The sequence below is a fragment of the Mustelus asterias genome, chromosome 9 (assembly GCF_964213995.1).
Source record: "Mustelus asterias chromosome 9, sMusAst1.hap1.1, whole genome shotgun sequence".
Taxonomy (NCBI): Eukaryota; Metazoa; Chordata; class Chondrichthyes; order Carcharhiniformes; family Triakidae; genus Mustelus; species Mustelus asterias.
In genome coordinates, this window is record NC_135809.1 from 68,439,672 (window position 1) to 68,466,004 (window position 26,333).

At 45.4% G+C, this 26,333-nt stretch overlaps 1 protein-coding gene across 2 annotated transcripts in view; it reads right to left on the reverse strand.

Annotated features, from left to right (window-relative positions):
- Positions 1-930: 930 nt before the first annotated feature.
- The window catches only part of nr1h3 (nuclear receptor subfamily 1, group H, member 3), a 462,162-nt gene continuing 436,759 nt past the window's right edge, over positions 931-26,333 (reverse strand). For both annotated transcript variants that reach the window (XM_078220325.1, XM_078220324.1), the window contains exons 6-9: positions 25,555-25,654; positions 21,023-21,136; positions 9,843-9,937; positions 931-1,254 (exon numbers count right to left, since the gene is read on the reverse strand). In XM_078220325.1, the coding sequence (XP_078076451.1) occupies positions 1,108-1,254; positions 9,843-9,937; positions 21,023-21,136; positions 25,555-25,654 (456 nt within the window). In that variant the 3' untranslated portion in view covers positions 931-1,107. The remainder of the gene's footprint in view (positions 1,255-9,842; positions 9,938-21,022; positions 21,137-25,554; positions 25,655-26,333) is intronic.

The window sequence follows — 26,333 nt, forward strand, 5'->3', positions numbered from 1 at the left end:
ACACACACCATCACTAGATACCAGTCTGAGACTGACACACACCGTCAACAGATACCAGTCTGAGACTGACACACACCATCACTAGATACCAGTCTGAGACTGACACACACCGTCAACAGATACCAGTCTGAGACTGACACACACCATCACTCGATACCAGTCTGAGACTGACACACACTGTCACTCGATACCAGTCTGAGACTGACACACACTGTCACTCGATACCAGTCTGAGACTGACACACACTGTCAACAGATACCAGTCTGAGACTGACACACACTGTCAACAGATACCAGTCTGAGACTGACACACACTGTCAACAGATGCCAGTCTGAGACTGACACACACTGTCAACAGATACCAGTCTGAGACTGACACACACTGTCACTAGATACCAGTCTGAGACTGACACACACTGTCAACAGATACCAGTCTGAGACTGACACACACTGTCAACAGATACCAGTCTGAGACTGACACACACTGTCACTCGATACCAATCTAAGTAAGCTTTCATTTTGATTTTAGTACAATGGCTCCATATAAAGCTGCATCGAGGCACATGCTGATTTTGGTTAGTTGATGGTATGTGCCTGTGTAACAGATTCCCACTCTCCAGTCCTCCTGATTCTTCACTGTCCTTCACTCATGAACAAAGTGGTTTCTCTGAGCCAGCCACTGAGCTTGAGATGGTGGCTCTGTGACAGGATCAGGGACTGCTGACTTTATTTCCCCTGTCATACTGATCCCAGCTAGACTCCAGTCTGCACCCAGCCAATCCACCAGAAAGCGCGTCTGTGAAATGAAACTAATGACTGCAGCTTTAAGATTCACAAAATGAAGATAAACAGGGACAGTCAGTGACCATACAGCTAACACGTTGTAGCTGTAAAATGGAACTTTTCCAGATTCAATCTAGAAAATCTCCTTAAAACATCTCTTAACACAATTAGAGTGTTGCATTGATAATTGCAGTTGGTGGTCTATGTAAGTCTCTCTGTGAGCTGTCTCTTTCTTGGCTGTTCTCATTTCCACCGAGTGAAGCTTCCCACATTTGATGTTGTGTCTGATTCTGTGAGCTGGAGTTTCTCACAGGGAACTCCAGAATCATTCATGCATGTCCCATATTTCCGAGAGAAGGGGTGGCAATTTTCTATCCTGAAGTCGGAGTGCAAAGACTTGCTCCGAATGGACGCTGCTCAGAGTCCGCAGACAAACCAGCTTCATCAGCATCCGAGGAAACATCAGATGATCCTGTAACAGATAGATGGTGAGTCTGTCAGTCAACTGTCAACTCACTGAAGGAGAATGCAGCTCGTCTGGGCAAGGCCCACCCGAATTATGTGGGTATCATTAATGAAATCAGATTAAAAACGCTAAAAATACTCAGCAGATCAGGCAGTATCTGTGGAGAGAGAAACAGAGCTAAAGGTTCAGATTAAGACTTTTTCTCATAACAGTTCTAACAAATTACTGACGTGTAACATTAACTCTGTTCCCTCTATGCATAGGTACTGCCTGACCTGCAGAGTATTTCCAGCACTTTCTGAATTTATTTGAGGTTTCCATCATTGCAGTGTTTTGCTTTTGTATTATTGATGAAGTCCGTGGCATTCACTGATGCCTGATGGGCTGGGAGTACACCATGTTCAAAGGGCAAATCATCCTCATGCAGTGTTTGTCAAAAGGGCCTTGACGCTGATGTACTCATGTTGGATAGAAATGGTAAACAGGGACTAACTAGGAGACATGCAGAGGAGATTTGGGACGAGGGGGCCACTTTACACAGAAAGGTGGTTGGTCCCCTTTCGAACTAAAGCCATTCCTTGAAGGCAGAGTAGCAGAACATTTTGGATATAAGCTGCTGGCATTTTATCTATGCATGAATCCCGGAAGCAAATCAGGAAGGACTTGGTTAGCCTCTGCTTGTGGCTAAGGTAAGTGCGTGTACCAAGAACAGAAAATGCTGGAAAAGCCCAGCAGGTCTGGCAGCATCTGTGGAGAGAGGAAATAGAGTAAATGTTTCGAATCCAATATGTGAAGAAGAGTCATATTGAACTTGAAACATTTGCTCTGTTGCCCTCTCCATAGATGCTGTCACAACTGCTGAGCTCTTTCCAGAATTTTTTGTTTTATTTCAGATTTCCAGCATCTGCAGTATTTTATTTTTCTGTAAGTGTGCAGATATTTGGCTGAATTTTACAATGTGTCTTAACCAGCTGTGATTAGATCTGCCTGAAACACTAAAGACAATGAGACCATAATCGAGGTGATCTTTGCCACTGACAAGGAAGTAAGAGGATTCAGTCAGTCATGGAACTAGAAAATCAAACGCGGAGAAGCAGTAGAAGTATTGTAGAAACATAGAAGATAGGAGCAGGAGGCCATTTGGCTCTTCGAGCCTGCTCCGCCATTCACTACGATCATGGCTGATCATCCAACTCAATAGCCTAATCCTGCTTTTTCCCCATAACCTTTGATCCCATTCGCCCCAAGTTCTATATCCAACCACCTCTTAAATACATTCAATGTTTTGCCATCAACTACTTCCTGTGGTAATGAATTCCACAGGCTCTTTGAGTCTTCATTTCCGTCTTAAATGGTCTACCCTGAAATCTCAGACTGTGACTCTTGGTTTTGGACTCCCCCCATTATCGGGAATATCCTCCCTGCATCTACCCTGTCTAGCCCTGTTAGAATTTTATAAGTCTCTATTAAATCCTCCCTCATTTGTCTGAACTCCAGCAAAAACAATCCTTATCTTGTCAATCTCTCCTCATACATCAGTCCCACCATCCCTGGAATCAGCCTGATAAACCTTCGCTGCATTCCCTTGAGAGCAAGAACATCCTTCCTCAGAAAAGGAGACCAAAACTGCACACAATACTCTACGTGTGGCCTCACCAAGGCCCTGTATAATTGCAACACATCTCTGCTCCTGTACTTGAAACCTCTCGCAATGAAGGCCAACATACCATTTGCCTTCTTTACTGCCTGCTGCACCTGCTTGCTTTCCTTCAGCGACTGGTGCACAAGGACACCCAGGTCCCATTGCACACTCCCCTCTCCCAATTTATACCATTCAGGTAGTAATCAGCCTTCTTGTTTTTGCTTCCAAAGTGAATAACCAAATTATACTGCATCTGCCATTGACTTGCCCACTCACCCAACCTGTCCAGATTATTCTGAAGGATTTCTGCATCCTCGTCACAGTTCACCCTCCCACCCAACTTGGTATCATCTGCAAACTTTGAGGTGTTACATTTTGTTCCCTCATTCAAATTATTAATATATATTGTGAATAGCTGGGGTCCCAGCACCGATCCCTGTGGCACCCCACTAGTTACTGCCTGCCAATTTGAAAAGCACTCATTAATTCCTACTCTTTGTTTCATAGAACATTACAGCGCAGTACAGGCCCTTCGGCCCTCGATGTTGCGCCGACCAGTGGTACCAATCTAAAGCCCCTCGAATCTACACTATTCCAATATCATCCATATGTTTATCCAATAACCACTTGAACGCTCTCAAATTTGACAAGTCCACCACTGCTGCAGGCAGGGCATTCCACGCCCTTACTACTCTCTGAGTAAAGAACCTACCTCTAACATCTGTCCTATATCTATCACCCCTCAATTTAAAGCTATGTCCCCTCGTGCTAGCCAACACCATCCGAGGAAAAAGGCTCTCACTATCCACCCTATCTAATCCTCTGATCATCTTGTATGCCTCTATTAAGTCACCTCTTAACCTTCTTCTCTCTAACGAAAACAACCTCAAGCCCCTCAGCCTTTCCTCATACGATCTTCCCACCATACCAGGCAACATCCTGGTAAATCTCCTCTGCACCCTTTCCAACACTTCCACATCTTTCCTATAATACGGCGACCAGAACTGTACGCAATACTCCAAATGCGGCCGCACCAGAGTTTTGTACAGTTGCAGCATGACCTCCTGGCTCCGAAACTCAATCCCTCTACCAATAAAAGCTAACACACCGTACACCTTCTTAACAACCCTATCAACCTGGGTGCCAACCTTCAGGGATCTATGCACATGGACACCCAGATCCCTCTGTTCATCCACACTACCAAGTATCTTACCATTAGCCCAGTACTCTGTATTCCTGTTACTCCTTCCAAAGTGAATCACCTCACACTTTTCCGCATTAAACTCCATTTGCCACCTCTCAGCCCAGCTCTGCAGCTTATCTATGTCCCTCTGTAATCTGCCACTTCCCTCCGCACTGTCTACAACTCCACCGACTTTAGTGTCATCCACAAATTTACTTTCCTCTCTGCTAACCGGTTTTCTATCCATCTCAATACACTTCCTCCAATCCCATGTGCTTTAATCTTGCACAATAATTTCTTATGCGGGACTTTATCAAACGCTTTCTGAAAATCCAAATATACCACATCGATTGGCTCCCCCTTGTCAACTCTACTAGTTACATCTTCAGATTTGTCGAGCATGATTTCCCCTTCATAAATCCATGCTGATTCTATCTGATCCTGCCACTGCTTTCTAAATGCTCCGCTATAAAGTCCTTGATAATGGATTCGAGAATTTTCCCCACTCTCTGATATTAAGCTGACTGGTCTATAATTCCCTGTTTTCTCTCTACCTTCCTTTTTGAATATTGGAATGACATTAGCTACCCTCCAATCTGCGGGGACTGTTCCAGAGTCTATGGATTGCTGGAAGATGACCACCAATGGATCCACTATTTCTAGAGCCACTTCCTTAAGTACTCTGGGATGTAGATTACAGGGCCTGGGGATTTATCTGCCTTCAATCCCATCAATTTTCCCAGGACCATTTCTCTACTAATATTGATTTCCCTCAGTTCTTCCATCCCACTAAATCTTGCATTCTCCAACATTTCTGTATCTGATTTGTGTCCTCTTTGTGAAGACGGAGCCAAAGTATGTATTCAGTTGCTCAGCCAATTCTTTGTCCCCTATTATACATTCCCCCTTTTCTGTCGGTAGGAGATCTACATTTGTCTTCAACAACCTCTTTCTCTTCACGTATCTACAGAAACTCTTAGTGTCAGTCTTTATTTTCCCTGCAAGCTTACTTCTGTACTGTATTTTCCCCTTCTTAATCAATCCCTTGGTACTTCTTTGCTTAATTCTAAATTGATCCCAGTCCTCAGATCTATTATTTTTCTTGGCCAATCTGTATGCTTCTTCCTTGGATTGGATACTCGCTCTAATTTCCTTTGTAAGCCATGGATTGGCCCTCTTACCCATTTTGCTTTTGTGCCAGACAGGAATAAACAGTTGCTGCAGTTCCCCCCTGCATTCCTTGAATGTTTGCCATTGCCCATCCATTGTCATCTCTTTAAGTAACTCTCCCCAGTCTATCAAGGCCAACTTGCGCCTCAAATCCTCATAGTTTCCTTTATTAGGATTCAGCACCCTAGTCTCTGAATCAACGACTTCATTCTCCACCTTGATAAAAAATTCTATCATGTTATGGTCGCTCATCCCCAAGGGGTCTCGTACAGCTAGATTGGCAATGATTCCCTTCTCATTACACAGTACCCAGTATAAGATGGCCTGCTCTCTAGTTGGTTCCTCCACATATTGGTCAAGAAAACCATCCCATATACACTCCAATGATAAGGAAGGACTGTAGAAAATGAGATAATCAGCCATGGATATCTAAGGCAATAAAGGAGGGTATCAAATTGAAAGAAAATGCATACAAAGTGGCAAAGATTAGTGGGAAACTAGAAGATTGGGAAATCTTTAAAGGTCAACAGAAAGCCACTAAAAAAGCTTTAAAGAAAAGTAAGATGAATTACGAGAGTAAACTAGCTCAGAATATAAAAACAGATAGCAAAAGGGCAGCATGGTCAGTGCAGTCTTGGGGGCCAAAGGGCCTGTTCCTGTGCTGCAATTTTCTTTGTTCTTTCTACAAATATATAAAATGAAAGAGTGGCTAAAGTAAACATTGGTCCTTTAGAGGATGAGAAGGGGGATGTAATAACTGGAAATGAGGAAATGGCTGAGGCATTGAACAGGTATTTTGTGTCGGTCTTCACAGACACAAATAACATGCCAAAAATTGATGACAAGAAGGTAATGGCAGGTGAGGACCTAGAAACTATTATCACTAAAGAGGGAGTGTTGGGCAAGTTAATGGGGCTAAAGATAAACAAGTCTCCTGGCCCTGATGGAATGCATCCCAGGGTACTAAAAGAGATGGCGGGGGAAATAGCAAATGCACTGGTGGTAATTTACCAAAATTCGCTGGACTCTGGGGTGGTTCCCACAGATTGGAAAACAGCAAATGTGACGCCACTGTTTCAAAAAGGAGGTAGAGAAGAGGCGGGAACTATAGGCCAGTTAGCTTAACTTCTGTATTAGGGAGAATGCTTGAATCTATCATCAAGGAAGAACTAGTGAGACATCTGGATATAAATTGTCCCATTGGGAAGACGCAGCATGGGTTCATGAAGGGCAGGTCATGTTTGACCAATTTGGTGGAATTCTTTGAGAACATTATGTGTGCAGTGGACAATGGGGAACCTGTGGATGTGGTGCATTTGGATTTCCAGAAGGCATTTGACAAGGTGCCACACCAAAGGTTGCTGCATAAGATAAAGGTGCACAGTGTTATGGGTAATGTATTAGCATGGATAGAGGATTGGTTAACTAACAGCAAGCAAAGAGTGGGGGTAAATGGGTGTTTTTCTGGTTGGCGATCAGTGACTAGTGGTGTGCCTCAGGGATCAGTGTTGGGACCGCAATTGTTTATGATTTACATAGATGATTTGGAGTTGGGGACCAAGTGTAATGTGTCAAAATTCACAGATGGCACTAAGATGAGTGGCAGAGCAAAGTGTGCAGAGGATGCTGAAAGTCTGCAAAGGGATATAGATAGTCTAAGTGAGTGGGCAAGGGTCTGGCAGATGGAGTACCATGGTGGTAAATGTGAGGTCATCCATTTTGGTAGGAATAACAGCAAAATGGATTATTATTTAAGTGGTAAAAAATTGCAGCATGCTGCTGTGCAGAGGGACCTGGGTGTCCCTGTGTATGAATCACAAAAAGTTGGTTGCAGGTTCAAGTTTCTCTTAAGGTTAACGTGCAGGTTCAGACAGCAGTTAGGAAATCAAATGCAATGTTAGCATTTGTATCAAGAGGGCTAGAATACAAGAGCAGGGATGTACTTCTGACGCTGTATAAGGCTCTGGTCAGACCCCATTTGGAATATTGTGAGCAGTTTTGGGCCCGATATCTAAGGAAGGATGGCTTTGCAAAGGGTCCAGAGGGAGTTCACAAGAATGATCCCTGGAATGAAGAGCTTGTCGCATGAGGAACGGTTGAGGACTCTGAGTCTGTACTCGTTGGAGTTCAGAAGGATGGGTGGGGGGATCTTATTGAAACTTACAGGATACTGCGAGGTCTGGATAGAGTGGACGTGAAGAGGGTGTTTCCTGAAGAGGAAAAACTAGAAACAGAGGGCACAACCTTAGGCTAAAGGGATAATCCTTTAAAACAGAGATTAGGAGGAATTTCTTCAGCCAGAGAGTGGTGAATCTGTGGAACTCTTTGCCACAGAAGGCTGTGGAGGCCAGGTCATTGAGTGTTTTAAGACAAGATAGATAGGTTCTTGATTAATAAGGGGATCAAGTGGATTAATAAGGGGATCATAATTATGGGGAAAAGGCAGGAGAATGGGGATGAAAAATATCAGCCCTGATTGAATGGCGGAGCAGACTCGATGGGCCGAGTGGCCTAATTCTGCTCCTATGTCTTATGGAACAGGTAATTAAGAAGGCAAATGGAATTTTGTTCTTTATTGCTAGAGGGATGGAGTTTAAAAACAGCAAGGTTATGTTGCAGCTATATAAGGTGCTGATGAGGCCACACCTAGAGTACTGTGCACAGTTTTGGTCTCCTTCCTTGAGAAAGGATATACTGGCACTGGAGGGGGTACAGAGGAGATTCACTAGGTTGATTCCGGAGTTGAGAGGATTGGCTTATGAGGAGAGATTGAGTAGACTGGGGCTATACTCATTGGGATTCAGAAGAATGAGGGGAGATCTTATAGAAACATTTAAGATTATGAAGGGAATAGGTAAGGAAGTTGTTTCCACTGGCAGGTGAAACTAAAACTAGAGGGCATGGCCTCAAAATAAGGGGGAGCAGATTTAGGATTGGGTTGAGGAGGAACTTCTTCACACAAAGGGTTGTGAATCTGTGGAATTCCCTGCCCAGTGAAGCAGTTGAGGCTACCTCATTGAATGTTTTTAAGGCAAGAATAGATAACTTTTTGAACAGTAAAGGAATTAAGGGTTATGGTGAGCGGGCGGGTAAGTGAAGCTGAGTCCACAAAAAGATCAGCCATGACCTTACTGAATGGTGGAGCAGGCTGGAGGGGCCAGATGGCCGACTCCTGCTCCTAGTTCTTATGTTCTTATGTTCTAATGCCTCCTCTACGGCATTGTGGCTAATTTGATTTGCCCAATCTATGTGCAGATTAAATTCATGATGTGGAGATGCTGGCGTTGGACTGGGGTAAACACAGTAAGAAGTCTGACAACACCAGGTTAAAGTCCAACCTTTTACAACGCAAATTAAATTCACCCATGATCACCGATATTCCTTTATCACTTGCATCTCTAATTTTGTGTTTAATGCCATTCCCAACATCACCACTGCAGCTTGGGGGTCTATACATGACACCCACTAATGTTTTTTGCCCCTTGGTATTTCTCAACTCTACCCATACAGACTCTGCGTTGTCAGAGCCAATATCCTTTCTCACTCTTGTGTTAATTTCCTCTTTAACCAGCAGTGCCACTCCGCCATCTTTTCCTTTATGCCTGTCCTTCATAAATATTGAATACCCTGCGACATTCAATTCCCATCCCTGTTCACCCTGCAGCCATGTCTCCGTAATCCCAATTATATTGCACCCGTTTACCTCTATGCGTGATTAGTTCAATTACACCCGTTTACCTCTATGCGTGATTAGTTCAATTACACCCGTTTACCTCTATGCGCGATTAGTTTATCCACTTTATTGCAAATGCTCTGTGCATTAAGGCACAGAGCCTTTAAGCTTATCTTTTTAACATTTTTTGCCTCGTTCCCAATATTTTTCTCTATAGCCGTTTGAACTTTGTCCTTGGTTTCTCTGCCTATCATTTTTCTTATTCCCTTTTCTACCTTTTGTTTTTGTCATAGAATCATAGAAATCCTACAGTGCAGAGGGAGGCCATTTGGCCTATCATGTCTGCATCAACCCTCCAAAACAGCATCTTACCCAGACCCATCCCCCTGCCCTATTTCCGTAACCCCACGCATTTAGTATGGCCAATCCAGCTAACCTGCACATCTTTGGACTGCGGGAGCACTCAGAGGAAACCTATGAAGACACCGGGAGAACGTGCAAACTCCACACAGTCACCCAAGGTCAGAGCTGAACCTGGATCTCTGGCGCTGTAAGATAGAGTGTTAACCATTGTGCCATCATGTTGCCCCACGAGGAGTCACTAGCAGAGAGTACGTTACAACATGGTCTATCAAGTGTAAAATCGCCATTCTTATTAATTTATATACACAAATAAATACTGGGAATGCAGATAGGGACATCTCAGGCTGGGTACTCTCTCTTCAGACACTTTCAACAGAAATTGAAATGGTCAATGATTGTTTTACTTGTGCTGTAGCATATCAGCCCTGAGGTGAGATGTGTAGGGTTAGGGATTCACCGAGCAATTATTAGAAACAAAGTGATTTCTTATGAAAGGTGAAAAGTGTGAAATAATAAAGGTGTGAGGTGAATCCAATGGTCCGTATACAACACCCATCACTGACGTTTGGTCTCTTTCTCTGTGTATAGGAATGGAGAGCTTCAACGTAAGGCTGTTGCAATCTTTCCACCAATTCGTGGTCTTCAACATTTGGGCGATCTGTGGAAGGAAGCAACGCATTTCAATGTGGTTACCTCAGAGCAATACCGCCGACAATTGTATTGGCTGATGGGATACACTGGGGACTGGTAAGATATAAGAACATTAGAACTAGGAGCAGGAGTAGGCCATCTGGCTCCTCGAGCCTGCTCCGCCATTCAATAAGATCATGGCTGATCTTTTCGTGGACTCAGCTCCACTTACCCGCCCGCTCACCATAACCCTTAATTCCTTTACTGTTCAAAAATTTATCTATCCTTGCCTTAAAAACATTCAATGAGGTAGCCTCAACTGCTTCACTGCGCAGGGAATTCCACAGATTCACAACTCTTTGTGTGAAGAAGTTCCTCCTCAACTCAGTCCTAAATCTGCTTCCCCTTATTTTGAGGCTATGCCCCCTAGTTCTAGTTTCACCCGCCAGTGGAAACAATTTCCCTGCTTCTATCTTATCTATTCCCTTCATAATCTTATATGTTTCTATAAGATCTCCCAGAAATTGTTGTGGCCATCTCGGAGACATGGATAGAGCAGGGACAGGAATGGTTGTTGCAGGTTCCGGGGTTTAGATGTTTCAGTAAGTGCAGGGAAGGTGGTAAAAGAGGGGGAGGTGTGGCATTGTTAGTCAAGGACAGTATTACGGTGGCAGAAAGGACATTTGATGAGGACTCGTCTACTGAGGTAGTTTGGGCTGAGGTTAGAAACAGGAAAGGAGAGGTCACCCTGTTGGGAATATTTTATAGACCTCCAAAAAGTTCCAGAGAGTAGAGGAACAGATTGCAAAGATGATTCTGGATAGGAGCGAAAGTAACAGGGTAGTTGTACTGGGGGACTTTAACTTTACAAATATTGACTGGAAAAGCTATAGTTCGAGTACTTTAGAGGGGGTCGGTTTTTGTCCAGTGTGTGCAGGAAGGCTTCCTGACACAGTATGTAGATAGACCAACAAGAGGCGAGGCCACATTGGATTTGGTACTGGGTAATGAACCAGGCCAGGTGTTAGATTTGGAGGTAGGTGAGCACTTTGGTGACAGTGACCACAATTCGATTACGTTTACTTTAGCAATGGAAAAGGATAGGTATATACCAAAGGGCAAGAGTTATAGCTGGGGGAAAGGAAATTATGATGCGATTAGGCGAGATTTAGCTGGCATAGGTTGGGGAAGGAAACTGCAGGGGATGGGCACAATTGTAATGTGGAACTTGTTCAAGGAACAGCTACTACGCGTCCTTGATAAATATGTACCTGTCAGGCAGGGAGGAAGCAGACGTGTGAGGGAACCGTGGTTTACTAAGGAGGTTGAATCTCTTGTGAAGAGGAAGAAGGAGACTTATGTTAAGATGAGACGTGAAGGCTCAGTTAGGGCGCTTGAGAGTTACAAGTTAGCCAGGAAGGACCTAAAGAAAGAGTTAAGAAGAGCCAGGAGGGGACATGAGAAGTCTTTGGCGGGTAGGATCAAGGAAAACCCTAAAGCTTTCTATAAGTATGTCAGGAGTAAAAGAATGACTAGGGTAAGATTAGGGCCAGTCAAAGACAGAAGTGGGAAGTTGTGCGTGGAGTCTGAAGAGATAGGAGAGGCACTAAATGAATATTTTTCGTCGGTATTCACACTGGAGAGGGAGTACTGAGATGCAGGCTGTTGGACTGGATGGTTTTGATGTTCATAAGGAGGAGGTGTTAGCAATTCTGGAAAGGGTAAAAATAGATAAGTCCCCTGGGCCAGATGGGATTTATCCTAGGATTCGCTGGGAGGCTAGAGAGGAGATTGCAGAGCCTTTGGCTTTGATCTTTGTGGCGTCATTGTCTACAGGAACAGTGCCAGAAGACTGGAGGATAGCAAATGTTGTCCCCTTGTTCAAGAAGGGGAGTAGGAAAACCCTGGTAATTATAGACCGGTGAGCCTTACTTCTGTTGTGGCCAAAGTTTTGTAAAGGATTATAAGAGATAGGATTTATAATCACCTAGAAAGGAATAATTTGATTAGGGATAGTCAGCACGGTTTTGTGAAGGGTAGGTCGTGCCTCACAAACCTTATTGAGTTCTTTGAGAAGGTGACCAAAGAGGTGGATGAGGGTAAAGCGGTTGATGTGGTGTATATGGATTTCAGCAAAGCGTTTGATAAGGTTCCCCATGGTAAGCTTTTACAGAAAATACGGACACATGGGATTGAGGGTGATTTAGTGGTTTGGATCAGGAATTGGCTAGCTGTAAGAAAACAAAGGGTGGTGATTGATGGGAAATATTCATCCTGGAGTTCAGTTACTAGTGGTGTACCACAAGGATCTGTTTTGGGTCCACTGCTGTTTGTCATTTTTATTAATGACTTGGATGAGGGCGTGGAAGGATGGATTAGTAAATTTGCGGATGACACTAAAGTCGGTGGAGTTGTAGACAGTGCGGAGGGAAGTGGCAGGTTACAGAAGGACATAGATAAGCTGCAGAGCTGGGCTGAGAGGTGGCAAATGGAGTTTAATGCGGAAAAATGTGAGGTGATTCACTTTGGAAGGAGTAACAGGAATACAGAGTACTGGGCTAATGGTAAGATACTTGGTAGTGTGGATGAACAGAGGGATCTGGGTGTCCATGTGCATAGATCCCTGAAAGTTGGCACCCAGGTTGATAGGGTTGTTAAGAAGGCGTACGGTGTGTTAGCTTTTATTGGTAGAGGGATTGAGTTTCGGAGCCAGGAGGTCATGCTGCAACTGTACAAAACTCTGGTGCGGCCGCATTTGGAGTATTGCGTACAGTTCTGGTCGCTGTATTATAGGAAAGAAGAGGAAGTGTTGGAAAGGGTGCAGAGGAGATTTACCAGGATGTTGCCTGGTATGGTGGGAAGATCGTATGAGGAAAGGCTGAGGGGCTTGAGGTTGTTTTCGTTAGAGAGAAGAAGGTTAAGAGGTGACTTAATAGAGGCATACAAGATGATCAGAGGATTAGATAGGGTGGATAGTGAGAGCCTTTTTCCTCGGATGGTGTTGGCTAGCACGAGGGGACATAGCTTTAAATTGAGGGGTGAGAGATATAGGACAGATGTTAGAGGTAGGTTCTTTACTCAGAGAGTAGTAAGGGCGTGGAATGCCCTGCCTGCAGCAGTGGTGGACTCGTCAAATTTGAGAGCGTTCAAGTGGTTATTGGATAAACATATGGATGATATTGGAATAGTGTAGATTAGAGGGGCTTTAGATTGGTACCACTGGTCGGCGCAACATCGAGGGCCGAAGGGCCTGTACTGCGCTGTAATGTTCTATGTTCTATTCTTCTGAATTCCAATGAATATAGCCCCAGTCTACTTAGTCTCTCCTCATAAGCCAATCCTCTCAACTCCGGAATCAACCGAGTGAATCTCCTCTGCACCCCCTCCAGTGCCAATATATCCTTTCTCAAGTAAGGAGACCAAAACTGTACACAGTACTCCAGGTATGGCCTCACCAGCACCTTATACAGCTGCAACATAACCTCACTGTTTTTAAACTCCATTCCTCTCGCAATAAAGAACAAAATTCCATTTGCCTTCTTAATTACCTGCTGCACCTGCAAACCAACTCCTTGAGATTCCTGCACAAGGACACCCAGGTCCCTCTGCACAGCAGCATGCTGCAATTTTTTTACCATTTAAATAATAGTCCATTTTGCTGTTATTCCTACTGTGGTGAACCATCATTGGTTCCCACTGGATAGTACTGAGCCAGGGCTGGCCAGTACTACAAGGATGTACATATGTTACTGTTGGATTGTACTACTGGTGCTGTTGGGTTAGGGTGGGGTTGTTACACCTTTGTACTGTAGTGTTGTGGCACATCCCAGTCGGGCTCCGCCTCCTGGGAGAGGTATAAGAGTCCCTGCTCTGGCCGGGACCCCTTCAGTCTGGGATAGTGTACTAAAGTTCTGATAGCTTCATTATTAGTTAATAAAAGTCTTCATTTGCTGAAGCTTTGAGCCTCGTGTCTAAATTTATGTGCATCAATTTTATTAACTAATATTAAACTCTCGACGGAAGAAAAAAAAGAAAGGAGAGTATGGAGCAAATTCTCAAGCCAGAACGTCTGTCGCTAGATCCACGTGCGGTGGGCGTTTCTAACACCTTCGACCACTGGCTGAAGTGTTTCGAAGATTACCTAGCAGCCTCCGCAGCGGTCACTACAGATGATGACAGACTCCGGGTCCTCCATGCGAGGGTAAGTGACACAGTCTACCTCGCGATCCGTGCAGCCACCACTTACCCTAGGGCCCTCGAGCTTCTAAAGAAGCGCTATACAAAACCTCCTAACGAGATACATGCTCGTTACCTCCTCGCTACACGACGTCAGCAGTCGGGTGAAACCATGGAGGACTATGCCAATGAGCTCTTACAGCGAGCCAGGGGCTGTGACTGCAAAGCTGTGTCGGCTGAGCAGAGCATGTACGACCTCGCCCGAGATGCGTTTGTGGCCGGGGTCGGGTCATCATACATCCGTCTCAAACTGCTGGAAAAGGGTAATCTCAACCTTACCCAGGCCATCGAATTAGCTGAAATGCTCGAGTCGGCTTCAAAGAGCTTAGTCTTATATCCAGAGGACCACGTGGAGACAACGTGGCAGGAGCAGTCGCAAATCCCTCCTCGCCCCTTGGGCTCGAAGTGCTGTGTTATGGCATGCTCCCATTTGGGCCAGACAACGGCTGCAGCCCCATGCGGCCCGCGGTGCTATTTCTGTGGAGGAGCAAAACATACCCGACAAAAGTGTCCCGCTAAAGCGGTAATCTGCACCGCATGCGGTAAAAAAGGTCATTATGCAAAAGTGTGCAGATCGAAACCCAGGAACGGCAGTGCGGCCTGCGACTCTTCGGAGCTTGGATCATCACCATCGTCGTCGAGGTCGTCGCGGGGTTCGTCCACGTGCGAGTCCAGGACGACGCCATTACGGTCGACGGAGTCGGAGGAGGATGACCACCAGGGGTCGCTGAGTTTGGCGCCCTCACCCACGTGCGATTCATGGGGGCGGCCATGTTGGTCGACGATGACCACGAGCGACCAGCAGGGGTCCTCAGCATCGATTTCAGCTGCCTGCAGTGGCGTTCATGAACCAACGGTGGCGCCGATCATCCTGGACCAGGCTAAGCCTCACAGGCTCGATCGTTCAATGATGGATATCCAGGTAAACAATCATGTGCTTTATTGTCTGTTTGACAGCGGAAGCACTGAGAGCTTTATCCACACTGACACTGTGAAGAGGTGTGGACTCCAGATTCAACCTGCCAAACAGACAATCTCTATGGCATCAAGGTCCCGGTCTGTTGCCGTGCTAGGGAGTTGCGTGGTAACCTTGAAAGTACAAGGCACAGTTTACGAGCGTTTCAAGCTCCTTGTGTTGCCGTATCTTTGCGCGCCAATTCTTCTCGGACTAAACTTCATGGTCCACTTGAGGAGTGTGATCCTACAGTACGGTGGGCCACTCCCTTCGCTGGCAGTGGGAGAACAGCTGCAGTCTCCAAATTGCCCAACGCGCCCCGCCTGCAATCTTTCTATGTTAAAGATCACCACACCCTCTTTATTTCAGAATCTGGTACCAGGCTGCAAGCCCATCGCTACTAAAAGTAGGCGTTACAGCACTGAGTATCGGATCTTCATCAGATCTGAGGTTCAGCGACTCCTCAAAGAAGGGATCATACAGCCCAGTGTTAGTCCGTGGAGGGCACAGGTTGTTGTGGTCAAGAGCGGGAACAAACCCCGGATGGTCATTGATTACAGTCAGACCATTAACCGATATACGCAGCTGGATGCGTATCCTCTCCCGCGCATATCTGATATGGTCAATCAGATTGCGCAGTACCGGGTGTTCTCCACTATAGACCTCAAATCCGCCTACCACCAACTCCCCATTCGCCCAGAGGACCGACAATACACGGCCTTTGAGGCGGATGGTCGCTTGTATCATTTTCTTAGGGTTCCCTTTGGTGTCACCAATGGGGTCTCGGTCTTCCAGCGTGCTATGGACCGAATGGTGGACCAGAACAGGCTGCGGGCGACCTTCCCGTACCTGGATAATGTCACCATCTGCGGCCATGATCAGCAGGACCATGACACAAACCTCCAAAACTTCTTACGCACTGCATCTCGCCTGAACTTGACCTACAACAGGGAGAAGTGTGTGTTCCGTACGCGCCATCCTGGGATACGTGGTGGAAAACGGGGTCATTGGCCCTAATCCAGACCGTATGTGCCCCCTTGCTGAACTCCCCTTGCCCGCCAGCGCAAAAGCACTGAGAAGATGCCTAGGCTTCTTCTCCTATTATGCGCAGTGGGTTCCCAACTATGCGGACAAAGCCCGTCCGCTTATTAAGTCCACGACTTTTCCCTTCACGCCAGAGGCCCGATTGGCCTTCAAGAAATTGAAAGACGACATCGCGAAAGCTACAATGCACGCTGTAGACGAATCCATCCCCGTTCAGGTGGAAAGCGATGCATCTGATTTTGCCCTGGCCGCCACACTTAACCAGGTGGGCAGGCCCGTCGCATTTTTTTCCCGCACCCTCCAAGGCCCCGAAATTCGGCATTCAGCAGTGGAAAAGGAGGCCCAGGCCATTGTGGAGGCCGTCAGACACTGGCGCCATTACCTGGCGGGAAAACGGTTCACCCTGATCACGGACCAGAGGTCCGTGGCGTTCATGTTTAACAACACGCAGAGGGGCAAGATCAAGAACGACAAGATCTTGCGGTGGAGAATTGAACTCTCCACCTATAACTACGATATCATGTATCGTCCAGGGAAACTCAATGAGCCCTCAGATGCCCTCTCGCGCGGAACATGCGCTAGTATTCAGGAGGATGTTTGAACGCCCTCCATAATGATCTGTGCCATCCTGGGGTCACTCGGCTCTACCACTTTGTAAAAGCCCGCAACCTGCCTTACTCGGTGGAGGACGTCAGGTCGGTGACAAGGAGCTGTCGGATTTGCGCGGAATGCAAACCGCACTTTTACCGACCTGACCGGGCACATTTGGTCAAGGCCACTCGTCCCTTCGAGAGACTGAGTGTTGATTTTAAGGGCCCCCTTCCCTCAACAGATCGGAACGTGTACTTTCTAAACATAATCGATGAGTACTCCCGGTTCCCGTTTGTTGTCCCTTGTTCGGATACATCCGCTGCCACGGTGATCAAGGCATTCCGTGATCTTTTTACCCTGTTCGGGTACCCCAGCTATATCCATAGCGACAGGGGCTCGTCGTTCATGAGCGATGACTTGAGGCAATTCCTGCTCTCATACGGGATTGCCTCTAGTAGGACCACGAGTTACAACCCTAGGGGTAATGGACAGGTGGAACGAGAGAATGCTACAGTCTGGAAGGCTGTCCTACTGGCGTTGAAGTCCAAAGGCCTTCCAGTCTCCCATTGGCAGGAGGTCCTCCCTGATGCGCTTCACTCTATCCGCTCCCTCCTGTGTACGGCGACCAATGCTACTCCCCACGAGAGGATGTTCTCATTCCCTCGGAAGTCTTCCTCGGGGATATCTTTACCAGCCTGGTTGACATACCCAGGACCTGCGGCGACATGTAAGGGCCCGCAAGTCCGACCCCTTGGTCGAACAGGTCCACCTCCTCCACGCCAACCCTCAGTATGCCTATGTGGCATATCCTGACGGGCGAGAGGACACGGTCTCGATCCGAGACCTGGCACCTGCAGGGGACGTAGCAACTCCTGTCGCTCCCATACCCCCAGTAACAAATCCATTATCTCTCATTTCTTCCCCGGACACGGCGCGGGCAGCATCGGGACCATTGCTTAACAATTTTACTCCCATGTACAGCTTGCCAGAGCCCCGAGGATGGTCGCCACCGCAGGGCGTGTCAGGATCCCCTGCACTACCGTCTCCTCAGGGACAACCAGCCTGTGAGTCCGTGGAAGAACAGCTGGACGCCGCTTTGGGGAGAACGCCACCGCAAGTGCCTACTCCGGTGTCACCACCGGTATTGAGGAGGTCACAACGACAGTGCGGTCCCCCTGACCGTCTGAACTTATAGACTGCTGACACTTTATTCTGGTTTTTGTACCCCGCCGGCCTTTGTTCTCAAAGGAGGGGTGAATGTGGTGAACCATCGTTGGTTCCCACTGGATAGTACTGAGCCAGGGCTGGCCAGTACTACAAGGATGTACATATGTTACTGTTGGATTGTGCTACTGTTGCTGTTGGGTTAGGGTGGGGTTGTTACACCTGTGTTTGTTACTGTTGTGGCACATCCCAGTCGGGCTCCGCCTCCTGGGAGAGGTATAAGAGTCCCTGCTCTGGCCGGGACCCCTTCAGTCTGGGATAGTGTACTAAAGTTCTGATAGCTTCATTATTAGTTAATAAAAGCCTTCATTTGCTGAAGCTTTGAGCCTCGTGTCTAAATTGATGTGCATCACCTACCAAAATGGATGACCTCACATTTACCAACATGGTACTCCATCTGCCAGACCCTCGCCCACTCACTTAGACTATCTATATCCCTTTGCAGACTTTCAGCTTCCTCTACAGACTTTGCTCTGCCACCCATCTTAGTGTCATCTGTGAATTTTGACACACTACACTCCAAATCATCTATGTAAATCGTAAACAATTGTGGTCCCAACACTGATCCCTGAGGCACACCACTAATCACTGATCGCCAACCAGGAAAACACCCATTTACCCCCACACTTTGCTTTCTGTTCGTTAACCAATCCTCTATCCATGCTAATACATTACCTGTAACACTGTGCACTTTATCTTATGCAGCAGTCTTTGGTGCGGCAACTTGTCAAATGCCTTCTGGAAATCCAGATACACCAAACCCACAGGTTCCCCACTGTCCACTGCACATGTAATGTTCTCAAAGAATTCCGCCAAATTAGTCAAACATTACTTTCCCTTCGTGAACCCATGCTGCGTCTTCCCAATGGGACAATTTATATCCAGATGTCTCGCTATTTCTTCCTTGATGATAGGTTCAAGCATTTTCCCTACTACAGAAGTTAAGCTAACCGACCTATAGTTACCTGCCTTTTGTCTACCTCCTTTTTGAAACAGTGGCGTCTCATTTGCTGTTACTGTTGTGGCACATCCCAGTCGGGCTCATTTGCTGAAGCTTTGAGCCTCGTGTCTAAATTGATGTGCATCACCTACCAAAATGGATGACCTCACATTTACCAACATGGTACTCCATCTGCCAGACCCTCGCCCACTCACTTAGACTATCTATATCCCTTTGCAGACTTTCAGCTTCCTCTCCAGACTTTGCTCTGCCACCCATCTTAGTGTCATTTGCTGTTTTCCAATCTGCGGGAACCACCCCAGAGTCCAGCGAATTTTGGTAAATTTTGGTAAATATAGTCAAGTAGATCCAGTTTATGATTGTGCACAATCACACAGTCACATCTATTTCGTCCATAAGAATAAGAATCAGCCCAATACTCTGTCTCTTCCTCTCTCACATGTCCAATGACTGTACCAAGAGGCCATTGCTAGGAGCGGTCCACGTGGGGTTAAAGGGTGAAATTATTGTCAGCGGGTATGAATGTTCCTCCTCTATAAGTCAGCTATCTTTTTCCTGGGCATTCTCCTCCCCTCTCCCCCCAACCCTTCCCCACTCAACTCCATCCTGAAGGCAGCAAAGAAAAAGACTTGCATTTCTCTCGCGCCTTTCACAACGTCAGAAAATCTCAAAGCATTTTACAACCAATGATGTCCTTTTGAAGTGTAGTCACTGTTGGAAAGAAGGAAATACAGCAGCCAATTTGTGCATAGCAAACTACCATGGACAATGCGCAATTGACCAGAGAATCTGTTCGAGTGATCTTGGTTGAGGGATGCTTCCTGCTCTTTCTCCAAAAGTGCCATGGGATCTTTTGCAAACACTTGAGAGTGACAGATATTTGGTTTGACGTCTTAAAGATGGTAGCTCTGAGAATGTAGCCTCCCTCTGTACTGTACTGAACTATCAGCCTGGATCACATTTCCAAATCTCTGGAGAGGGTCTCAAACACCCAGCCTCCTGACTCAAAGACAAGGGACACTGCATCTGAACTATGGCAGACACCTAACTAAGCAATCTTCTTCTAAAAAATTGAAAAATTCATTGGACATGAAGTGTGATAAGGCACAACAAAAATGTATCTAATGTTTTAATTGCAGCACTGTTTACTTCCAGTATGGTTCAGGCATTTTGATTCTAGGTTCTATCACATAGGGCAAATGGGTTTGTATCCAACATCCACTATTTGGGGTGCAGCACTTTCTGAATTGGATTTCAAACCTATTTCCTTTTAGCTGTACACATAATGAGATTGACAGAGGTTGTTTAGGTTCCTATACCTTGGATCTTAACACAAAGGGCACAGGAAGAGTACTCTGATTAGCAAATATCATCGCGTTCTAATCTATTGAAATTTGACAGTCTGATGAAAGTGTGAGATACATATTCGATTTTCTTCCTCCTCATTTGAATGTCAAAGATGGAAAGTGTATCTCAGACAACCTTGCTCTAGTTTTTATTTCTGAAGCCACTGAGGGTGCTCAAAGAATGCTGATTTGCAGACACATGACAGGGTGAATTGTCAACTTGACACCCAGGTGTAAAGTTTATGTTACAAGTTGGTCTGTTGTCATAGAAACCACCCAAATTTAATTTTCATTGATTTCATTGCGTAAATGATGCTATAGATATTGAGTCAGAGCCAGTATTCTCACAAGGATTAGTGAAAGACTGGACTGTGTACAATTTTGTATTAGAATGACACTCGCCAAAATAATATAATCAGCTGCATTGTCTCATGGTTTGATCTATTACTTTGCACCATGTCTAGCTCACACCACACTCAAATGGTATTTATTCAAACATTTCTTGAATTGTGAGAGGCCTTGAGAGTACACGGGTATTACGCATGAGGAAATCATGGGTTAAAGATCCAAATGGTAACAGAAAGATCTACTCTAGTCAATCTCTAGTCCAGCAGAATTGGCATTGGCCCATCACTGAGAACTCAACAGGAAAAATGAATTCATTTCAGAATTGTAGTGATACTTAAAATCCAGTGTAGATAGCAGGGAGCCAATGTGAAGTGTTTCTTTAATTGACCAGTAAACAAAGTCCCATACCAGCTGAGAACAGATTGATGGCGATTAGTAGAGCGTATTCTGCATCATCCAAGTGTAGATCATTCATACCCTTTGAAAACTCAAAGATAGGATTGATAAACTCAAACTGTAGACCTGAGGGAAGAAGAAGAAGAGGGAAAAGAAACACAGGTCAGAATAAGATTCCAATTTACTGTACATCCAATCATCACACACAGTATTAGAATGATACCATTTGCTGTACATCCAATCATAGAAAAGTTATGGCACAGAAGGAGCCAATAAATAAGGATATGCAACAACATCTCCTCCACAATGATCCTCAACATCGGTGCCCCACAAGGCTGTGTTCTTAGCCCCCTACTTTACTCCTTATATACCTATGACTGTGTGGCCAAATTCCCCTCCAACTCGATTTTCAAATTTGCTGATGACACCACCATAGTGGGTCAGATCTCAAACAATGATGAGTTGGAGTATAGGAAAGAGATAGACAATCTGGTGTACAGGTGCGACAAAAATAATCTCTCCCTCAATGTCAGTAAAATGGAGATCGTCATCGACTTCAGGAAGCGTAGTGGAGGACATGCCCCTGTCTACATCAACGGGGATAAAGTGGAAATGGTCGAGAGCTTCAAGTTTCTAGGTGTGTGTCCAGATCACCAACGACCTGCCCCGGTCCCTCCACGCCGACTCTATAGTTAAGAAAGCCCACCCATGCCTCTATTTTCTCAGGAGGCTAAGGAAATTTGGCATGCTCACTATAACTCTCACCAACGTTTACAGATGCACCATAGAAAGCATTCTTTCTGACTGTATCACAGTTTGGTATGCCTCCTGCTCTGCCCAAGACTGCAAAAAACTCCAAAGGGTCGTGAATGAAGTCCAGTCCAAGATGCAAACCAGCCTCCCATCCATTGACTGTCTATATTTCCCGCTGCCTTGGAAGAGCAGCCAGCATAATCAAGGACCCCATGTGCCCTGGACATTCACTCTTCCACCTTCTTCTGTTGGAAAAAGATACAAAAGTCTGAGGTCACATGCCAACCGACTCAAGAACAGCTTCTTCCTTGCTGCCATCAGAATTTTGAATGGACCTACCTCATATTAAGTTGATCTTACTCAACACCCTAGCTATAACTATAGAAGGGCCTGTTTCCTGTGCTGTACTGTTCTTTGTTCTTTATAACAGTAACATTACATTCTGCACTCTCTCCTTTCCTTCCCTGTGTATGGTAAGCGCGCAAGAAACAACACTTTGCACTGTATACTAATACATGTGACAATAATAAATCAAATCATTCAGTCTATCTTGACCATGCCAGCCTAAAGGCACCCAGGTCCCCTTTCTGATCCCACCTTCCTGCACCGGCCCATAGCTCTGTAGCTTATAGGTACTTTTTAAACAGGTGGGGCTCTGCCTCCACCACCAACTCAGGCAGCGAATTCCCAAAGTTTTTCCTCATATCCCTTACTATTGCCACTTATCTTGAATCTGTGACCCCTGGTTCTAGAATTCTCTGCCAAGGGAAACAATTTTGCCCTGTCCACTTTATACCTTTCCCTCATAATTTTGTATACATCTATCAAGGACAATAACCCCAACCCATCCAACCTCTCCTCATAACTACACTTTTTTACCTCTGGCAATATTCTTGTAAACCTCCTTTGTACTCTCTCCAGAGCAATCATGTCCTTCCTGTAAAACAGTGATCAGAACTCCACACAATACTCCAGTTGTGGCTTCACTAGTGTTTTATACAATTCCAACATTATATCCTTACTTTTATATTCTATACCTCTGCCAATGAAGGAGAGCATTCCATGTGCCTTCTTTACAACCTTGTCTACTTGAATTGCTGCCTTTAGGGACCTGTGTACTTGTACTTGCCAAGATCTCTTACTTCATCTACCCTTCTTAGTATATTCCATTTTATTGTGTATTCCCTATAACTGTTTGACCTCCCTAAATGCATGACCTCACACTTTTCTATGTTAAAACCCATCTGCCACTTTACCGTCCACACCATCAACCCATTAGTATTGTTTTGTAGATTATAGCTATCCTTTACACTATCCATTACTCAGCCAATTTTTGTGTCGTCTGTAAATTTTCCAAACATGTCCCTCATGTTCACCCCCCAAATCATTAATATATAATACAAACAGCAAGGATCACAACACCGAACCCTGTGGAACACCATTTGAAACATCTTTCCATTCGCAAGGGCATCCATCGACCATTACCCTTTTATTCTGTTACTCAGCCAAATTTTGATCCACTTTGCCACATTACCCTGTATCACATGGGCTTTTACTTTTTTTTTAACCAATATGCCATGTAGGATCTTTTTAAACATTTTGCTAAAATCCATGTACACAATATCCACCCTACTACCTTCATCAACCCTTCTTGTCACTTGCTCAAAGAATTCATTCAAGTTTGTGAGGCAAGACTTTTCTATAACAAATCCATGCTGACCGTCCCTGACAAGTCCCTGCCTTCCTATGTGACAGCTAATCCTATCTCTCAGGACTGATTCTACTAACTTGCCCATCACGATGTAAGATAAACTGGCCTATGTTTGGCATTTTCTTCTAACTCTTTTTAAACAATGGAACAATGTTTGCATTTCTTCAGTCCCTACCTAGTATCTAGTGAGGATTGGAAAATCATCCTCAGAACATCTGCTATCTTCTCCCTGACCTCCTTCAACATCCTAGGGAATAATCCATCTGGCCCTGGCAACTTAACAGCTTTCAATAATTCCAACCCTTCAAATACGTCCTTTCTCTTTATGATTATCCTGTCCTGCCGAGCTGCTGGGATCAGTTCTCCTGAAGCTGCTGGAGATGCAACAACAGAACCAGGGATCAGCAACATTCCAGCAACTGTGAGACTGCTTTGAGGAGTCCCACAGCTTGAAATCACAGGAGACGGTGTCGACATTGCATTGTACCCAGGCCAACACTGAAAGGGTGGCAACCACAATGGGAAGCCTAAGACAGGAAATGGTAGTCATGGGTGGTAGTGTCGAAGGCATGGCTGAGTCGCTGAGGCCCTTGCCTGCAGGCCTCAAGAGTATGGCCCAGTCTCAGTGGGCTCTCACTAAGGGCTCGCACACCATGGGGCAGACGCAGTTGGCATTCAGGACTGGCAGAGCCAGGTGAAGCAGAGGCCCCTGGAGTTCACTCCAGCTGCTCTGCCATTCCATGGAGTATCCCAGGGGCCAATTAGCATCCCAAGGGAGAAGGAATTGCTGGAGCACATGCCTGGCTTTCCACCCAGGAAATTCCAGCCATCCCCAATCCTTCTGAATACCCCCTCTCTGCCACCAGTGCAACTGACAGGCAGCAGGATGAACAGGGTGGCACTGCTACATCTGCTACACCTGAAAGTCGGCCAGGGCCCTCCAGGTCAAGGCCCCCTTGGGCACACCCACCAAGGGCATCACAGGCCACAGGGTATGGAATGCAGCAGACTGCCTCCGCCTCCGTTGTGCATCCTGGAGGCACCTTGATTTAGCAGTAGGACACATGAAGTTAAGAAGTTGTAGGGTCACCAAGAGGGCACAGGTGAAGGCATGCACGAGTTAGGTGTCTGTTAGTTGTCACTTAGAAAATCATGTTAAATGTTATTGCACCCATGTCTGTGACTAATGTGTCTGCGATCCGCCTCCCACAGAGATGTTCACATCCTGACCACACACATAGAGGCTCTGAGCGTCATTTTGAGTGAGAGATGCTCTTCGGCCCACCAATTCTACCATCCCCAGTTCCCAGTAACTGTGCCAGTCCCCTGTATGTCCATTGATACAGCATTAGAAGGATCCCAGTTTACTGCACGTCTGTCCATTGACACAGTATTAGAATTGATCCCAGTTTATTCCAAGTCTTTCCATTGACACAGTGTTAGAATGGATCCCAGTTACTGTATGTTTGTCCATTGACACAGTATTAGAATGGATCCCAGTTACTGTATGTTTGTCCATTGACACAGTATTAGAATGGATCCCAGTTACTGTATGTTTGTCCATTGACACAGTATTAGAATGGATCCCAGTTACTGTATGTTTGCCCATTGACACAGTCCAATTGCTTGTTGGGCAGCCTTATTATACTGTTAATAAGACATCAAGTCTATTCTCCAGCTCCTTTGCATTCAGTGAGATTTTTTAAATTCAGCACTTGGTCCGGCTGCTGGAGATGGGATTTCTTATATGCTTCTTCTTTCAATAAAGACCTAATTTATATTACGTTGTTAATTACAAGCTCCAAATGCTGCCAAAATCTGGCAAGTGAGAGAAAGCAGTAATCCAATTAGTCCCATTGCCCTACTTACTCCTCACGACACTGCAATTCTTCCTTTCAAGAATTGACATAATTGTCTTTTGTAAGTTACTATTGAATGTACTTTCACAAATCATTCAGACAGTGAGTAACAGATTATAATCACTTACTGACATTCCACAGGACAATTCCCTGTAACCCAACAATGATAGAACATTATGACACTGCATTAAGAGAGAATAATCAGAAGAAATGTCACATACCCGCCCTAGCAAAGTCCTCTCTGTTGTAACTGAAATCTGGCAGAAAGGAGATGTCCTGCATTTGTGGGTTGTACCTTCGAGAGGTTTCCAGCAACATGATCTAATCAAAAACAGAAATATGAAATCACACAACTAATTTCCGTGTTAAACACAGGACAATGCAACAGGATTCATTGACAATCTGCGTGTGAAACACAGGACAATGTGTCAGGATTCATTGACAATCTGCGTGTGAAACACAGGACAATGTGTCAGGATTCATTGACAATCTGCATGTGAAACACAGGACAATGTGTCAGGATTCATTGACAATCTGCATGTGAAACACAGGATAATGTGTCAGGATTCAGTGACAATCCTGGTGTTAAATATACTCTTGAGATGTTAGGAGTCTCAGAATCTGACGTGAAACACTCAGTCGCATCTGTGGGTACAGTGTCAAACACACTGACTCACAATCTGTCACACTGATTAGCTAACGTTAAATACACTCACCCAAACATCAGGTCCTAATCACAATAAATCTTGAGAAACCACTGGCCGGAGGATGGGTCACATATGGAGATATAGTGAGAGATGATGCACAGCCAAACATAGAAAAAAAAACTAAGTCTGGAAGGCAGTGTTAGGATAGGCATGTGAAGACACAAGGGAATATGGTAAGGTTGAATCACATTTATCTTAATGCAAGGAGTATTATGGGAAAGACTGATAAACTGAGGGATTGATTAACACGTTGGAATTTTTTGACATCACAGAGACATGGTTGAGGGAGGAGC